We start from the raw sequence: 19,233 nt of genomic DNA on the forward strand, positions 1-19,233 counted from the left end.
ATCCCTGGTAGTTTCGAGCCTGAGATGTGAGAGGAGGAAGATCTTGGAGGTGACAGAAATCATTTTCCCGTGGACAGTGCTGGATGGTTTCATTTACAGGGTTGGTTCAGCGCTCTTGCTGGCCTAACAGAAAACTCCCGAAGCCAAGGGGCTCCCAGCAGTAAAGATAGTGGTGTGGCCTGAGCAGAAATAGCTTGTGTCTGCTCCCAGGCCACAGCTAACGTGTACCAGTGTTTCGGGGATCTAGTGGGTCGGCCGAAAGCCAAACTACAGCATCCATACCTTTCAGCATTTTTACAGCCACGGTCCGGCACGTGGGGGATTTCTTAATGCCAAATGCGGACGCTTGAACCACTTTTCCAAAAGCCCCTCTTCCGAGTGACTTGCCTGCAATGAAAAGAAGACATTGATCTGTTTGCGAAGCCAGCAGGAGGAGGACAAGTCTTTTTCGGGAAGAAGGTGCCTTTTGACCTATGTGTGTATGTGAGCCGTGTAGCTTTGAATGGAATCTCCAACAAACTGAGCCCAAAAGAGTCAAAGTAAGGGACACGCTTCTGGGGTATCTTTCTTCCACCTCCTCACGGGGCTTCTGAGGGGCCGTTATCCTTTGCAGCTAGGCCAGGCCCCTAGGATGCATTTGGTGTGGGTGGGTGACCAATTTCCTCTTCACAAAATCCTCCCGGGGGGGGGGGGGCGGGGGTCTCTTCCATTGTTTAACGACATTATTACCAAGACCTCCCTTTGTTTAACCTAAGCCCCTTTTCTTGCCTCTGAAGGTCATTTCTTCTGATCTGTTTTCAGCAGAAAGGAAGAAAACAGAGAATGGGGGTTACTGCTATTGGTTATCATAATGCTCCATAGCTACAAAAAAATCACTAAGTCATTTCTCAGACTTCCTTGCCAGCCAAGATATTCTAACATGTCCTTACATGATGTACAGGCCTTCGTGGCTCAGCACACGAGTCTATCAACCAACCACTGGTAGTTAATTGGCTTAAGCTGCAGAGAAATGGTTGCCAAATGCAGTAAGAAAGTAAGGTTTCTTTCGTGGGACCTGTTATGTTATGCCAGAGCAGCTGTTTTAACACGTTTCTTTCCTCACCCTTAAATGAGACCACTTGACTCAGAGGGGCATCTACCACGTGGGGATCTTCCCAGGACCTAGCTCAGCGCTCGGTGCAGAGGAGGCCCCTTGTGCGTTAATGCAGAGTGAAGAGCAGCGATTTGGGAACTTGTGAGATGCTCAAAGCAGTCACGGGTAACTAGAGGAACCCCCCTGTCCCCAGTGGGTCGGAGACCGTGAGGGCGATGCTCCGTGAAGAGCGCATACCTCCCCCCCCCCCGCCCCGGAATACCTCAGTCCCCTTTTATATCAGGCCACTTTCTTTCGCACCATCAGGAAACAGGTAGCTGAATACAGCCTGGAGAAAAAGTACACCTCAAGCAGGATATGGCAAAAGGAAGAGTGAACCAAAGAAGTCACTCTTGTTTGGTTCTTGGTTAGGGAAAAAATAGCCAACAGAATGCCTCTGGTCAGAAGTAAATCCCGGTAGGTAGAGTGGTAATTTAACACGACCCCTCCTCCCTCAGCCTAGTCCTCTTTATCGACTGTTCTGCCAAGGCACCTTGAGTTAACGAACCAACCTTCCGTCCTTATACTCCAATCCCTTCCCCCCAAAAGATACAGCTGCGTGTTTGTTTCTAAGATTCTTGTGAAGTTTGCCTGCTTCCTTATCACATTACAACTTTATACTTTTGGACACGATGACTCAGTCACATAGGTGACTTCCCCCTGCCTCTGCTTAGCGTCTTCCGCTCACTACCAATCCCCCGAGGCCATCTAGTCAGGACGCAGGAAAAATTCGTTCGCCAGTGTAGTCAGAAGAGCCTCTTTGTCGCTATCTCTTTGCGTCTATCTCCTGGGGACAGATAGGAGGGAACACTGGTGACGCGACTTGCTTTTTCTCTGGTCAAAATGCCCCTGGCAGCGACGGGGAAAGGTCATTCCTCCTAGAGTGCGCACCATGGACAGGGACAGAGTCTCTGCTTCCTCCTTCAGCTAAAACTGTCCATGATGGGGACTCTAGGTTGAAATAAAAGTGCCTCGGGTGGACCCTGCAGGACCGGGACGTGGAAATCACGTACAGAATGAGTACCAGCGGCTACCTTCTCCAGACTTGTAAAGATCGGTGTATTTTGGTTAAAGGCTTGCCCCTTGCTGTTTTAGGGCAAAAGAGCGTGTTTCTTCTGCAGTGCCTTCTACCTTCTAATAGGAAAAGTGTCCCGAGCCTGACAAATATCAAGATGATCTCTATCTTAGGGACACCTCTCCACATACCGTGAAGACCCTTGCTGCTTGGGGGGCAGGCAGAACCCTTTTCCCTTCCACGGCCTCAGCCCACACGCGTTCCCTCCTTAGCCATCACAGCACACTTCATTTTCACTGGTGTTTGGGGAGTTTGCTTCTGTCAGTGAGAATAAGCTCGTTCTCACTTGGCTTCCCTCGGCCTTTCCATCTTTTCTCTCGGAAGCCTGACTGCTGCCTCATAAAACAGCATGAAGCTATTACGGGCTCTTTGATCATCTGATGCCTCGGAATCCTTTGGCGGACCCACTGTTCCAGCTTCAGGGGAGCCAGGCCTGACCTTGCCTGATCCTTCTTTTCCCTTAAAATCCTCCTCGGTGTTACCCAAATGCCACCGACTGGCTTGTGAAAGAGCTAGGTGGCTGCCATACAATGAAAGGCTATTGGAACCTCCTCCAAGAATGTCCTTGACCGGCCAGGGCCCCGGGGACACTCCGGGGAGGGTGCAAGGCACCACTGCCACGCAGAGCTGGTCTTCCAAGAGGCAACACCTGCCCGGGCGCCATCCACTTGCAAATTCCAGACTCCTTGTGTTGTGGCCTATATTAGGCAATGCTGACTTTATTTTGCAGTAGAAGATGCATTGTCCGACATTATCCCACCTCCTGTGATAAAATGGTAAGGGCTGAATTCTCCCTGACGTTTAGCGAGGAACCACTAACAAAACAGATTCCTTTTGTTCCTGGATTTCAGGAATTTCAACGAGAGCAGCACTTTTGACCCAAACTCCTACTGCATCTATCAGGTACCATAAATTCCGACTTCTCTCAACAGCGCTGCTAATAGTTACCGACAGAGTCCACACAGCTGAAAAAAATCAGATGCGACTTGTCTGTGTGTTTCCCCGCACAGTGTATTCTTCTGTGTGTGTTTGTAGCCCCATTATAACTCTGCCCATCAAACCAGCTTTTTCTCTCCATCCATCCAGACAGAATCTTGGTTACTTTCACTTGCCAGACATTACTTCAGATTACTTTCTGTCGCGTATTTGGCTTACGAACCAAAAAATCTTGGGCATTTGCCCCCATGCTAGTAGGGGGAGCCTTCTTCTGGCCCTTGCAGCCACACTCTGCATTGAAAGACACAGTGAGCTGACTTGACACCCTTTCTCTCACCCATCAAAGACACTCCCATCCACATGAGCCAAATCATGACATCTGGCATCTCCGGGAAGGAAGAGATCCATAAGAAAGGTCTTCAGCAAGGAGAATCTCCCGAAACGGGATTATCTAAACCCACAGAGCCCCAGGGGAAATCTGGTGGAAGGATTAGCAGTGTCCCTCAGTGTGATATAGATCACAGGGATAGATACCAGGCGAAGGAGTGAAGAGATGGGATGAACAGCTCATCTGTCCTCTACAGGAAGAAGCATGTCTGATGGTGACTAATAACTCTGGAAAGCAACGTGGCCTGAGAATGGCTTACGGTTGTGGGAAAATTATCTCAGTTCCTTGCCAAGGTCACTGAGGGGCTGGGCTAGCTGCCATATAATTTAGACTTGCAGAAGGAACTCATCTATGTACCACCTGCCCTTAACGACTCTAAATTCAGTTGATATTTCCACCCCCCCACCCACCCACCCACCCACCCATCAGCAGCTATTGCTGGCTTTTGCCTGTCTCTCCAGCTTCTTACTGATTTCCAATGTTCTTCCCCAAGCCAAACAGAACATACTCTTGGGGCCAAGTATTCTTTCTCATGTAAGAAGAAACCTAAGTGGAATCATTTCAAGGCCCGAGCTGCGGGGGGAGGGGAGGCAACGCAGTTGAATTTAAAACAACAGGCTCTTTTGCCGAGGGTGACAAGATCCAGGAACACTGGGTCCACGAGTTGGGTTCCTAGTTCCAATTATTAATGATTCTGGCACACATAGAGCGACTGGAAATTTTTCAGAAGCCACTATCCAAAAATTTTGGGCAAGAGTAATCGCGGCCCCTTTTGTGTTGTACTACTGAGGGCTGGAGATCGATTTGCATTGTGATGTCTGAGCTGGGAGGGGTGGGGGGGACTTGGGGGCGAGCTGAGGGAAAGCACGGTTGCCTGATGTTTACCGCATCTATGTTACCTGGGAAACAACAGCCCGTGCTCTTCAAACCTGAAACGCTAATGACCCCTAGCACTTTCTTCTCTGTCTGGACATCCTGAACACCCAGGAAAACTCAGAGTATCTAATCTGTGGATTTGTGCAGAGGGGTTTTTTGACCCACAGCCTTCAAGGGCACCGACGCGTTCACCAAAGGTTTGATCGGGCTGTTCCTTGCCATCTTGAATTGTGTTCTAGGTTACAAACTTCTGAGCCCCCCAAAAGGTCATCAAGGGTGGCTGTAGTTGTAAGCTTCCTGATGGAACTCATCTCTGCCCTTCACCTGTCTCCTTTTGTGGCTACCTCCTTCACCCTCTGAGGCAAGACAGACGCCTTTGCACCCCCGCGGCTTAGACGGGTGTCTGCAGCTCAGAGAAGGTGCTGGGAAAGTGTTCGGAGAAGGAGCAGGTGCCCTGTCCCCTTGTACTGCTGTCCCAGCACTGTTAGGATTATCTACCCCAGTGCCCATCTCCCTTGCTAGTCTGTGAGCAGCTGGAGGGTAGAACCCAAGTCTCGTTGACTTTTGCAGCCCTCAAACCACATGTTTTGCTCGTTTAGGAATCTGTTGAACAAACACATTACCCAGTTTGAGTCTCTCCCGGGCAAACTCCCACTTGCTGGCATCATAAGGGAGCCGCTCGCACTGCTCGTCCAGGGGGACTTCGTCTGGGTCCATTATAATCGATAGGTAGTCAGTCTTTATTTCCGAGGAAGACTGAGAAAGAAAGAGATCGCGACGTCACTATCAAGGAAACAACTTACAAAACAAAAACCCGGATGCCCAATTTAAAACAGTACCTGGCAACACCTGCTGCTCGTTGAAACCGTGTGGTTGGGTACAGAAAGTCCCCCTCTGCATACGCACATGCACATCACACTTGGGCGTGCAACTCCCACTAAACAAGCCCTTACGGTTCTCACGCGGCTTTTCGGTAGACTGGCTTCACCGCACTGCCCAGATAACACGCGCCCAGGTTCTCCAGTGACCTGGGTGCTCGTTCTTAGACAATTATCATATGACAGTCCTTCTCCAAAAAAGCATAAACGTCATTCCAAACGACTGACTGAAAACACCTCTCCATGGCCATTCTGCACAAGCAGGAGCATACGTCACAAGGTGACAAGTGGGATTGAGGCTTTTCAGCATTTGCAAGAATGGCGAAGTGAACCCAGGAGCCCTGGGACAGTTAAGAGGCGTATTTCCTGTGAAGTCTTTAAATCTACTCAGAAGTCCTGGCCCCTTGGCTGCTGCAGCTGCCCGGAAAAACTGTAGGGTCCGTCAGTGAGAACACAGTAAGATTTACCTCCGATAAGAAACAGAAGTTGATTATTTCAAAGGCCAAGGGGTAAATTGGGTCTGAGATTCAAACACAGCCATGTCCTGATCGCGTTTGGCTCTGTAGGACGTCAAACAAGGCGGGTGTCTCCCTTCAGGCCCTTACTTTATCTTGGCAAGGCACATCGAGCCCAGAAAATATCCTTTATTTCAGATCACAGATGAGTGGATTTGCATTTAGTGTCTTAGAGTCATAGCAGTGGGTGTATTGCCTGTTCATTCGGTGTAGAATTGATGATGGCATTTCTGTGGGCAGGACAGAAAGGAAGTATGCTTGCCCACATAAGGTGGGCTTTGATCAGCCTCGCCGAGGAGTCGCATAAACTGCGTTTCAATGAGTTTCGGGCCCGTCCTGCGTTGCCCTTCCCTCAGCAGGACCAGAGTTCAGGAGAGAAGACACCCTCTCCATACACACCATGTCACGCTCGCCCACATTCTTCAGCTCTAACTCACCCTGCCCTGGGCTGTCACAGCTCACCTCATCCATCACTTGCAATCGGTCTCCTACTCACAGGAATTATCACTAAAATGTGTGACAAATCGCTCAAAGCAGAAAGACTGGCCCGGCCTCCACGACGAGGGGAAAACAGAGAAGGATGTGGAGCACATTCGTCACCAGCTACATTTGCCATCGGTGCCAGTCTTGTAGGGGCCAGCCTGTCGGACAACGGTGTGAGTCTGTAAGACTGGAAAGGAATACAAACCCCTATCCCAGCGTGCCGGTGTGCGCTAGAGAAGCCGCTGGAAGAGGTTTTATGAGTACACTTTTCCATGTCCAGTCGAAACAATCCGACGAGAAACAACCTCCCATCTTCCAAGGGCACAGGACAGCGAGAGCCCAACAAGGGACAGCTCACTTTCCGGAGAGCGCGTCGGGAGCTTGGGAGGGGTGTTGAGAGCGAGGCAAGGGGCCGGGCAAAGAGAGACAATCTCCCCATCTGGCACCTATGGAATTTTATGGTTTATCTCAATCAGGCAGGTGAGAGGCAACACCACACAAGTGGTTGAGGAGAGTGGGATCGTAGAACCTTAGTCGGCAAATATTTATTCTTTCGATTGACACTAACACTGAGCAGCTACTAGGTGTTTGGCATGGAGGTTGCACAGCTAAGCACTTTCAGAGGCCAGGCATTGAGGCTGGCGGGCCGGATCTGAGTCACAGATCAACTCCGGACCAGCACATAACCTTGGCAAGTTGCTTAACCCTTCTCAACCTAGTTTCCTTATCTGTGAAATAGTGATAATGACAGTCCTTATCTCCTAGGGCTGTTGTGAATATTATGGGAAATAATCCATGCCAAGCTGTTAGAACAAGGCATGGTATACAGTAAGTATCAATCAACGATCCACGTTAGCTGTAATCGTAACACCGGCCTATTGCAGGGTGGGGATTAAAAGGATAACGTCCAGTCCGTATCAACCAGGAATTCACTTGCGGTTTAGAGAAACCACATGGAAATAGTTTTTGAGGACTTGTATCTCCTTGCCTCCTACAATTAATCACCTTTCAAATTTTACAAGCATTCCCTTCTGGAGAGAGAATCCTTTCTTGCTCTCATCCTTTCTTATTGAACTCAAGGTTTCAGGTTTTTAGAAATACTAGGGCCATCTTCAATTTAGACCCAATTCACCTTTCCAGTTTTATTTCCACTCTGCCCCTCTGTGCTCCTCCCCTAATCTGGGGCGTGGGGAGGAGTGTGGTGGGCTGCATTTTTCTGCTGCTTTCCTTCCAACTGCAACTTTCAAACTCTTTCTCTAAACCTCACTTTCTCTGAAGTTGTTTCTCTCTGTCCCTCCTTTGTGGCCTCCGAACGGGCCTTCCAGATTTGGCGGGTCTAATCTATTTGGCAAGTTTGATCCATTTCCCTTTATGATGTCTCTCCCCTGTCAATGCCACTGTGTGGCCTCTGTTTCCTCCTAAAGCAGTGTGGCCTTAGCTGTCACATCTCAAAACCCATCATTCCACACGGCGGACTCCTGATGGTACCTATTCACCACGGAGGACGCCTACTATCCTCGCCTCTCATTTCAACGGCTATAAAGGACACCTTGTTGGTTTTGGTTACAAGTCTAGGTAAGGTCGAACGACCTTGGTTCAAAACTCAGCTCCCACTCTAACCAGCTTTGTGACTTTGGACAAGTTATTTTACCTCTCTGAGGCTCACTTTCTCTCTCTATAAAATGGGAATAATAGTATGTCTTACCTCTTTGCATTTTTTGGAAGAATTACCGGAGACACCACATAAAAAAGCTTGTCCTAAGACATGACACGATAATAAGGGCTGATAAGTCTCTAGCAATGGAGGAGGCCTCCTTGATGCTTTTCAAGTTCTGTTTTACCTGCAAAATAGCTCTGGGTCCTAATCACTTGGACGAAGCTCATACCATTTCTTAGTTGGACTCCTATAAAGTCTTCTGCGGAAGTTCCTCTACCCACTCTTGCCTCCTCTGGTCCATTCTCACAGCAGCCAAAATTCTCTTTCCAGACGCAAATCTCTGACACTTAGGATTGCCTGCCTTTGTTGAACAACACCCCTCCCCGCCCTCGCCCTCACGCCCTCCAGACTTCCTTTTACTTCCAGAATACAGACTACCTTTCTTACTGTCTCACCCAGCTTTACAGCCCCTCCTCTCCGGCCTCACCTCCTACCCAGTTCCCATGCTGCAGCCACGCTGGCCTCCGTGAGTCTCTCTTTCCCGCGGGGTCCCGGCCCTGCCCCGGCCTCTCACAGGGTCTTCTGTCTGCCTGCAACACTCTTCCCTCCCTTCTCTGCCCGACCACCCCCTTACACATCTTTCAGTCCGCTGCCTCTAACGGCAGTCTCACATTTGTCTGTGAAACGGAGTAAAGCCAGTCTCCTCTCCAGTAAATATTTGAGGCACGGATGGGTGAAGGACTGTTGGTTCCTTAGCCCATAGAACTTCAGAGAAGCACGTGGTGCTGCAGGCTGAATGATAGAAATCTGACGTCCTGCGTTCCAGCCTGACCCTCCCACTGAAGAACTGAGTTGTATGGTGGGGCTCCGAGAGCTCGGAACCACAGTGCACTTGTTGGTAATTCTACAATGTGAGGAGAGGCAAGTCGGAGGACAGTCTTTAGTTTGCATTCGCCTTTGCACGTCTTAGCGGAGAATAAGGAAATAAAGACTGCGCAGGTCTCGTGTTGAATTTAAAGGTTTTATCACACATTTTTGTATCAAAGGTGTCCCCTCTGTTCCTGGGAAACAGTCATCTATTCACTGCTCGAGCTTTTTCTCTCGATACTACGGGTGATGGTTGAGAGGCATTTTAACGATTCATTCTGGGTGTTCCCCAGGTCAGAGACCGAAAGAAGAGGGAAGGAGACTAGAGGCTAACGTGTGTTTAGGGCCGGGTCTAGATGCGAGACGAGCGTTTTAGAGTTTTACGGAAACAGGAGCGTAGAACTTCATACGAACCGTTCTTACCCTTTTCAGTTTTCGGATAAAGAGCGTTAACAGGAGCCAGAAGAGGGTTGCGGCCACACAGGTGCACGTCAGAGTGATTAGCTCCAGGTTAGACTTGTCCGAGGTTCCTGGAGGGAGGAAAACAAGATGGTCCTCAACAAGCACCATCAAACTGAGGGTCTTTGTGATTCTACAGAACAGGTCCAAATGCCCCTAAATGGTTCGCCATGGCGCATGCAGCCTGGCGGCTCAAGGGTTGGTCTCTAGGACGGGTCTTCCCTCACCTTCCGAGTCCAGCAGGGTGCATGATATTTTACCATCCTAAGCTCACGCAGGAATTAAAGGGAGTTTCAGAAATTCTGTGGCTGAGCTCGCAAACGCTGTAATCCCAGAAATAGCTACTTCAAAATCCGAGGAGAAATTAAAGAACAATTTTTTTAATGTTTATTTTATTTTTGAGAGACACAGAATGCGAACGGGAGAGACACAGAAGAGAGAGGGAGACACAGAATCCGAAGCGGGCTCCAGGCTCCGAGCTGTCCGCACAGAGCCCGACGCGGGGCTCGAACCCACGAGCTGTGAGATCATGACCTGAGCCAGAGTCGGACGCTCAACCGACTGAGCCACCCAGGCGCCCCCCGAGGAGAAATTTTTAAAAAGGAACAAAATGAAGGCGGGAACAAAAGCCCATTAAAGTGCTAAATCTGGAATATGTGAGCTCTTCCTCATGAGTTTTAGAGGAAATTCTAAAGAAAAATACCTAAGAATAAAAACGACACAAAAGGGCTCCTCTGGGACTCACAAAATTCTTCTACTTTGATTTTAAAAATAAAAATAAAACTCAAGGACCGTCACCGTTGCCTGCTCGCTCCTTTTGGGACAGCCGGCCAACTGGCCCACCTCCTGCCCCTTGCTTCTGGCTCTGTCTCTGACCTTCGAAACAGCAGCCAGCCTGCAGGGGCTGCGACGAGAAGGGGGTTCTTCCCAAGCACCTCATTTCCCGGAATCACGCAGAGGTCTAAAGCTGAGCAGTTCCTCCAGCACCAGACAAGAAAAGACCCAAAGGGTTCAAGAGAAGCCTCCAGAGAGGAAGATCTTTGGGATCTGTAAAGGAATGCCCCAGTGGGCCAGAACAGTGGTCCCCTACTTACTGATTCCAGGGGACAATTTCCCATGAATTTCAAAGGACTGCCTTTGAACCTCATTACAAGGAGGCAGAGGCTTAGTATTAAGCTAGGGAAGAACAAATGGAACGCACTCTTTTTAGAAATAATGATGTGACTGGTATCATTTTTTTAAGTTTATGTATTTAATTTGAGAGACACAGAGACAGTGCCAGCGGGGGAGGGGCAGAGAGAGGGAGAGAGAGAATCCCAAGCAGGCTCCACACTGTCAGCACAGAGCCTGAGGGGGGGCCCGGACTCACAACCCGCGAGATCCTATGACCTGAGCCCAAACCAAGAGTCGGATGCTTAACCGACCGAGCCACCCGGGCGCCCCAATGAATGGTATCATTTATTGAGCACCTACTATATGCCAAGCCCTTACAACCACCGTAAGGAGTAGGTAGCAATAATATCCTTGTTTCCTAGATGAGGGATTCATCGTGTGGGCTCTTTGTTTCGATTCAACAAGGAGGTCCTGAATCCTACTGGAGGCGACATTCCATCTGGAGGCGACGGGAAGGTGAGCAAGAGAAAGGTGTCACTCTCCCGGAGCTCATCACTCGCAACCCAACCAAGACTTAGGGCCAATACAGGGGCGCCTGGGTGGCTCAGTCGGTCGAGCGTCCGACTTCGGCTCAGGTCATGATCTCGCGGTTCGGGAGTTTGAGCCCCGCGTCGGGCTCTGGGCTGACAGCTCGGAGCCTGGAGCCTGTTTCGGACTCTGTGTCTCCCTCTCTCTCTCTGCCCCTCCCCTGTTCATGCTCTCTGTCTCAAAAATAAATAAACGTTAAAAAAAAAAAAAAAAAGACTTAAGGCCAATCACAAAGACACGGAGTAAGAGTTTCAAGGGTGGAGGAAATCTAGTGCTCTTTGGAAGAGGCGACATTGAAATGGGTGGTGGCCCACGGAGACGAGGCAGGGGAGGGCCTACAGGCAGAGGGGCCGGCATGAGTGGAGACCCAAAACTGGGACATGAGGGGCCAGAGCAGACAGTATAAGGCAAGGACAGGTCAGGACCAGCCCGCAGAGAGTTCGAGCGTCGGCGTGCAGGGTTTAAACTACAAGCCGCATGCAGGCAGCTGGGGCCGGTGAAATATCTGTGAAGAGCAGAAAACACACAAGCTAGAAACCCGAGCCGTTTCCTTCTCCCCTCTTATCCATCCAGCCACCGAGCACATGCACTTCCTGCCACAGTCCCCGCTGGGCAAACCTTTTAGTCTAGAGGGGAAATCCACATTCTCTCCCCGTCCAGGCCAACACAAAGTCCTGCCGGCTCTCCTCCCATGGCTCAGGAAATTGTCACCTCCTGTCCTGCCCCGCTATCACTGCCTACATCGAGGCCCCGCCAGCTGTCACCTGGACCGCAGCACTGGCTTCCTGACCAGGCTCGACTCCCCGCCCCCCTGCCAGGCTCTCCTCCACTCTGGGCCAGCGTGATCTCGCCTCTGTGTAAATTCCATCACCACCACCTCTGCTCCCCACAGCGACCGGGATAAAAATCCACACCCCTGGGTCCTTCGCGCCCAACCCCGCCTATCTCTTCAGCTTCGTCCCCTGCCGCTCTCCCACTTGCTCCGATCACATCAAAACATTGGTAGTTTCTCACACCTCCCAGCCCTTTCTGCACCTCCGCGCTTCGGCACTCTGTTTCTCTACCAGAACGGCGGCTTCTGGGGGCTGCGGCCACCTCCTCGTCGTCTTTATACCCCCCTCATCGGACTGGGTGAGCGAGGAGATAAATTATGATTGGCTTTGAGTCCAAAGCGTCTCATGAAGCTTTCAGAGGGTTCAAGGTCCAATTCCTGTTCGTGCGTATTAATCCAAGAAACCCACGGAACACCACCTACGTGGCACTCTCTGTTCTAGATACTAGTACGTGGTGGCGGATGAAAGGCACGGACGGTCTAGAGCTCACAGTCTGAACAGATAAATACGTTCAACGTTCCGAGCGGAGGAGCAGAGGGTAGGACCGGGGTTCTCTCGTTCGCTGCTATGTCTCTGGTGTTTAGAAGGGGGCCTGGCCCCCAGTAGGCATCCTGAGAATACTGGGTGAGTGCAAGAATGAGTTCGGCTCAACGACGCCTAGCTTTGTTGGCCTGTGGCTAAGTTTCCCCGAACCTCATGAGAATGAGAACAGCCTCCTTGAAGAAGTTTCAAAGTATGATAAGCTTTTCTCTTCGTACGCAGCCTCTCGATGGGAATATTGTAAGCTCGAGTTAATAGGAGTTTGGATTTCCTCCCCCATGTGAAAGGTCGAATGCTGCCTTGCTGTATTCACACGCACACACATGCACACACACACACACACACACACACACACACAGCCTGAGACCTGCTCAGGCCTCAGTGGCCTTTGGCTGTTGGAGATGCTGATAGCATCTTGAGACACAGTACTGTCCGCCTAAAAGCTCTGCAGATGCCTCCTGCTTGGAATGCCCTGGGAGAGGCCCCCTCCCACTGTGGGAACTTTCCCACTGCATTCCACGGGGCAGGAAGTTGACCCCCAAAGCAATTCCACAGCCCTTACTCAGGCAAAATTCCTTTCAGTGGGACCCAACGTGCTCGGGTGCATTTACACATTTCAAGAACCAACTCATTAAAAAACGTCCTCAAGATGAACATTTATTACCGGAGAAAGGTCTATTTAACATTCTATGACTGCTTACTGAAAACCAAGAATTTAACCAGATACGATGTAGTATCTGTGCTCGATCCCTGTCGCTCTTGATATAGCTCAATCTCAGGCTGTGTTTGCAAAGTAACCATCGGGAGAGCCTTAGGTTGAGTAGACGGACTTCAAGTCAGCATCATCCCTTCCTATACAGCTCTTGGATATTTTCTCAGAGGTCAAACATCCACACGCTGGCCTGGCGGGACCCAGCTTCAACTTGCTGGTGACAGCTGATGAGCTCAGCCCATGAAACGGCCCAGCTGTACATGGCAGGGGAAAGGAGGCCAGAGGAAACGTGGGTGGGATTTGACAACAACTAGGAGTTAGCACTGGGTCTCAGGGACGTTCCTGTCACATGGGGTGTGTGAAAGCCAGCATCAGGGCACGCCGCGAGCTTAGTTTTACATGGGATATTGACAAGAATGGGGCCAACCTGAAGAGTTAGGAAGACTGCACTTTTAGCTTACAGACTCCGCTAACCCTGGGGCACAGAGTGTTCCATGTCAGTTACCTTTCAAGCTTCGGACCATCCCTCTCGGGACAGGAAGGGGGGACGCCAGCCAGGGGACGCACTGGTTCCTGGGGGGTGAGGTACCTCGTCCAGAGGCTGCGCGCCTGCTGAGTCCCGCTGCCTTGCCCTGCGCCTTTCTGATGGTGGCGGCTGTTCACGCTGCACGGGGCCCGGACTCTGTGTTGTGGCGGTGACACGCCAACCCTGACACGTGGCACGGTGTGGTGCCAGGCTGCCGGAATCGACAGGTAGCAGGGCCAGGGCACTCGACTCGCACCACAGCACCGGTGGTCCTTCCCAGGAGGTTAGCAGAACTCCCTAAGCAGAAGACCAGGGCCTCCGGCTCGGGGACCTGCCTTGACTTGAGACAGGACAAGTTCTACCTGGAAAGGGCAGGAAGCGAGCAGCTATGTCTTCGACCCAGGACCCTAGGCCCCGGCTTGCTCGTCCTTCGAATGCGGGGTCACAACAGGACCCTGGCTCACAGGTGAAATGTATGAACCTAGTAGGGGCTATTTTTTTTTTAACGTTTATTTATTTTGAGAGCGAGAGAGAGGGAGAGAGAATCCCAAGCCGGCTCCATGCTGTCAACGCAGAGCCCGACTTGGGGCGCGATCCCACGAACAGTGAGATCACGACCTGAGCCCAAATCAGAAGTCAGACGCTTTCCGACTGAGCCACCCAGGTGCCCTGAGGGCTATTCTTTTGAAGGTTCTCCCCCACTCCCCCCGTCCCAGCGCTCCCTTTTCCTTTTTTAAAACATCCTTATCTTGTGGGCTTCAAGTACTATACGAGATGATTTCATTTTCATCCAAACCTATTGCGTATATCACAATTTTTTTTTTCCCCTAAAACTAGTCACACTTTGACCCAAATAGCGATCATTTTCTGCAGACAACCGAGTCACGACCTTCCCTGAGAAATTCGCCTCGTACCTACCAGGGTGGCTTAGAAGTTGTTCTCTGGTCCTATCATTATTTTTAGAAAACTGTTTATGTGGGTTTTTTGCCCATGAAGCTCTTAAGACATCAAGAGAAGGGTGTGTTTTGTGTTCATTTGCATCTCCAGCACCGGCCCAGTGGAAATCTCAATAAATATTTCTCTATGGATGAAAAGAAAATTGATCAGACATACGTCGACCTGATTCTCCACGTGAGCCGGGCAAAAAGTGCTACCCCTTGTTATCTAAAATCCAAAAACCAATAACCCAGCTAATTTCTCTAAGGCTTATTGGACTAATAAAATTGGCTTTCATACTATTTATAAAGCTTTTGAGGAATCTTTGGACACCAATTTGGAACCTCTCTTAAGGACGGAGTGACATGGAAAGACTATTCAAATTAAACTTTCAGAAGTGAGCTTTCAAGGATAGTTCTAGGTAAAAGGTGTTTAAGATTGCCATCACGTGCCTTCAGCTCGACAACACATTTTTAGGAAAGCTAGTAAAGCTAAACTCCTTAGGCCACAGAGGAATTTTGTGGTCTGGAACACCATTTGGGTGACTCACTGGTTAAGTGTCGGAAGACTGTAATGCAGAAAGTTTTGTTGAAGTTAATGTGGTTTAACATGTTAACAAACAGCAATGTTAGCTAATATTTAAAAAGCTTCTATTATATGGCAGATAGTGTTCTAAGTGTGTTAATCCTTACACCCCAGCAAGGCTGGTGTACCATTACTAACGTCTGTTTTGCAGATGAACATACGGAAGCACCAGGAAGGTGAGTAATTGGCCCAAGGGCACACGCTCAGGAGGGGTGATGACCGGGCTTCACGCGGGGGGTCCTCTCCTGCCTTCCAACCCAGAGGCAGTAGAGCGGAATGGTTCTGCCCCACACGTTCGGTGCTCAGCTCCACCCCTCCTAGCTTCGTAACCCTGAACCAAGTACTAAATCCTTCTGTGCTTCAGATTCTTGTCCACCAATGGGAAAAAAAAAATCCCCACCGGGTTGTCACCAAAGTTAGCTAGACTAACGCATGTTCCATGAGCAGAAGATATCATGGCTGAATTCCATCACCATATTTTGAATTCCTGATCAAGGCCAGCTTGATGTCATTGTTTAGACTCAAGTACGAAGGCACGCACATCCCGTCCTCTGGCCCTCCTGTGTGAAATCAGTGAGTAGAGAGTTCATGTCTCCATGTCTCTCTCCAGGAGAACAGTAACATCAATCACCAACATCTTCATGTGAATTAGTTTATCACATCCTTCCTAGTGCCAGGCTAGCTTGGGGGGTGGGGGGTGGGTAGTGAATTTGGGGCAGGATTCAGGAAGAGAGGAGCCAAAGCACAGGACCGTCCAGCCTCAGAGGAGTGTCAAAAAGAAACGAGACCCGAAGACTGGCCTGGCCAAGGGGGATAAAAGGGAGGCACTGCATACCTGAGATAATTTTGAGCTTTTCCTATTCTGTACTCTCAGAATTTATTAAGGAACACAGCGTATGTTTCCTGCTGTGGGGGTCCTTTCCTGAAACGTGTTAATGTGCAATCATTATGGCATAACATTTACAGATCTCACCTCTGATGCCTTTCCATTTAGACTGCAGGACCCTGAGGCAGTCCTTTGGTGCTTTCCATGATTTTCCTATCCATCCGTCGTCCCCAAAAGAATGTCTAACGTGGAATTTTCTCCTGTGTAATTCTAAGGGCTACTGAAACCGTACTTCAATAGCAAGGCTTAAATCTGTTATCCGGATGTATTTACACACACGTTGTGGTTCTTACTTGCAATAATAATTCTAAAGTCGAGTTTATCTTAGGTCCTTGGGTGAAAACGTGCCCCGCTTTCATTGAAACGGTCCCACTGCGTTCCATGGGCTCTTGAGTGCTGTGTCAATTTCAGAAATTATTTTGGTTACTGACAGTTTTGTGTTGTTGTTTTTAATGTCAGAACTTCCCCTCTGAGAGTTCCACGTGTGCTCCTGGACCGTCCAAAGCAAACAAGACCTGGGATTATTTAAAGAAGCTACTTTGACTCCACAGTCCACTCATCCTTTTCAGATACAAAAATAACACATTGTTTTATCTATGAGTATAAGAATCCTTTTTCAAGGGAAATAAAAAGAGCAGACAGTTTCCTTCCTGGCTAATTCACGAACCTCTTCAAATCTGTTAAACACAGCCACAGACACAACTCATTTGCTCGGTTTCATTTCCTAAACCCCACCTGACAAGATAGGTCAGCTTGCAGGGTCTGCGTGCATATTTTAGGAGATCAAGTCTGAAGCTAGGGAACGTTTCACAGCCACCAGAGAGCCAGGATCTAATTTCAGTGATAAAATTACCGAGCAGGTACGGCATCGAGCTATTCTGAAGAGCATCTGGGGACCAACTTTTCATTCAGTGAGCCCCGAGGACTTCCACTCAAGATACGGCATCTGACTAATAAGATTCACTCAAGAGCCACTTTTTAGGAATCTCCTTCTCCAAAATTATGTATGGAGCTGAAACCTACCTCCTGACACATCACCACCACCTCCCTTCCTTGGTTCCGGGTATCTTTTCTGGTGTACCAAAGAATGAGTTAGAAAGTCTCCCCGGGGGTGAAGCTTTTTAAATATTTACGGAAAACAATAATACCGCCCCTTAGTTTTTAGACTAACAATCCTCATTTCCTTACACTGCTCTATCATTACCCTATTAGGATACGGTCCCATTTATGTTACACTCCTCTTATAAATGGGTACAGTGTTTCAGGTAGTTTGATGACCGCTTGATCAGGCCATCTGTTTTTAAGGGGAGAGGGGAGTTTTGCCGTCACTCCGAGAGCAGGGGGCGGGGTGGGGGGACTACAAAAGAGAGCAAGGAAGAAGGCAGAAAAACATGAAAAGCAGACACAAGAACTCAAAGAGCACGGCAGCCGGGGACAGTGACGGGTGAAAAGAAAGAGCCACGTATGTCAAGTCTGTAGGCACCTCGTAAACGTGATCATTTCCCCAGGCGCTACTGAAGATCAACGCCACATCAGGGAAAAGAGGTCATGAGTCAAAAGTACCAGTTCTTCAGAAAACCCAGCGGGCTGGCCACCAGGAAGGAGGTAAAATCACCTAGACTTTGTTGTTGCCAAGGGACACAACGTAGAAGGTGCACTGTTGCCTCATAGCTCACTGCCCCGTTCACCTTGCCAATCCGACGTCCTCCGAGGCTTCCTTTAGACCCCGGCTCGCTACCCACGTCCCTTCTTGCCTCTGCGACCTCCCTGAGCTCTGATTAGTGGCCCTGGGTGGTGTATTGGCTGCAAACCAGCGCTTCGACTTCACCCTGGGGAGGAGCTCAAAGTGCCTATTGATCCGGCTCTAATGGTTTCCGTGTGCACCTTAATCTCCTTCCAGCTAGGTTTTCAAGGCCCCCGGAGGGGAGGGGAGATGGCTTACACTTCCTTACGCTGCCCAGCCCTGGGCACATAAATACGTTGCTGAGTTACCGGCGAACTGGGATTGGCTTAAGTCTATTGCCAGATATTGCAATATATATATATATCCAGAAATTGCAAGATATTGACGTATGTCTCTTTTCAGACATTCAGTGGTGGTTTTCTACGTGGATCAACCCGCGGATACATTTTTCAGACGCTCTGGGACAGAGGAGTGAACGATACGCCGTGGTAAGCACCGCGTCAAAGGTGTACGTCAAGTGCTCTGGGAGCACAGAGGGAGATGATGGTAAGGCGGGAGCACCCTTCCTCTCCCCCTGTAGCAAGAGCAGAACTGAGCTGTCCGGATGAGTAGGGCTCATCCGGGGGAGAACGAGGCGGGAAGGAAGGCCGTGGAGACTAAAGGAAAGTGCTGTGGGCAGGCAGATGAGGGACAGCGGATCTGCAGGGGGTTCCGGGCAGGTGCACGGCTGGGGAGCTCAGGTGTGAAGGGAGGGATGAGCCACGAGGCTGCAGGAGGCCAGGAAGGACCTGGATGAGGATAACAGGCCATCAGGAACCACTACATATTTGAAGCAGGGGAGTCATCTGTCGTAAGATTAGTCATTCAAAAGGATCACGGTAGGGGTGCCTCGGTGGCTCAGTCGGTTGAGTATCCGACTCTGGCTCAGGTCATGATCTCGAGGTTTGGGAGTCTGAGCCCCGTATCAGGCTGGCTGCTGTCAGCGCAGAGCCCGCTTCAGATCTCTCTCTCAAAAATAAAAAAAAATACAGAAAAGAAAAGAAAAGAAAAAAGATCCTCTAGAATTGGAAGACGATCGAAGGAGAGGGAAGTAGGTAGGCTGCCCGGGAGGCTGAGAATTGACGTCGGGAGAGGACAGGGTCAGGACCTCCGTAGCGGCAGCTGACGTGGGCAACTGTCTCCCCTTTCCTCAGAAGCAAATGACCCAGGCCGATGGAAACGTGTAGAAATGATCAGCGGCAGCCAGATTCTTAATGCTGTCTGGCTTTCCAGAGGAGCGTGTAGTGGGAAAAGGAATCACTGCAGGAAATGAGAACCAGGTAGAGAGAAACCCAAATAACAGGACGTAATGGAAAAAGTCCAACAGCTCGATTTTAGGCCAAGGCCTCGAGGACAAGTCCCCGCGGCACATCAGGGGTGGGAAGCCCGGAGGGAGGGCGGCAGTGTTCCACGGCTACGGGACACGGCCCCCGGTCAGCCTCACCCTGCGTGTGTCATGTGACTTTGGGCAAATAACTTAACCCTCTGGACTGCCCATCTTCCCGTCTGTAGACTGAAGATAATA

The 19,233-nt window shown here is 49.9% G+C and overlaps 1 protein-coding gene across 1 annotated transcript in view; it reads right to left on the reverse strand.

Moving 5' to 3' along the window:
* The window catches only part of FLT1 (fms related receptor tyrosine kinase 1), a 177,251-nt gene that overhangs the window by 30,715 nt on the left and 127,303 nt on the right, over positions 1-19,233 (reverse strand). The window contains exons 19-21 of the mRNA XM_047073320.1: positions 9,231-9,337; positions 5,031-5,163; positions 283-387 (exon numbers count right to left, since the gene is read on the reverse strand). Of these exons, the coding sequence (XP_046929276.1) occupies positions 283-387; positions 5,031-5,163; positions 9,231-9,337 (345 nt within the window). The remainder of the gene's footprint in view (positions 1-282; positions 388-5,030; positions 5,164-9,230; positions 9,338-19,233) is intronic.

The sequence above is a fragment of the Lynx rufus genome, unplaced genomic scaffold (assembly GCF_022079265.1).
Source record: "Lynx rufus isolate CCGP_SWC_20201006 ecotype Redwood Valley unplaced genomic scaffold, mLynRuf1.p SCAF_1, whole genome shotgun sequence".
NCBI lineage: Eukaryota > Metazoa > Chordata > Mammalia > Carnivora > Felidae > Lynx > Lynx rufus.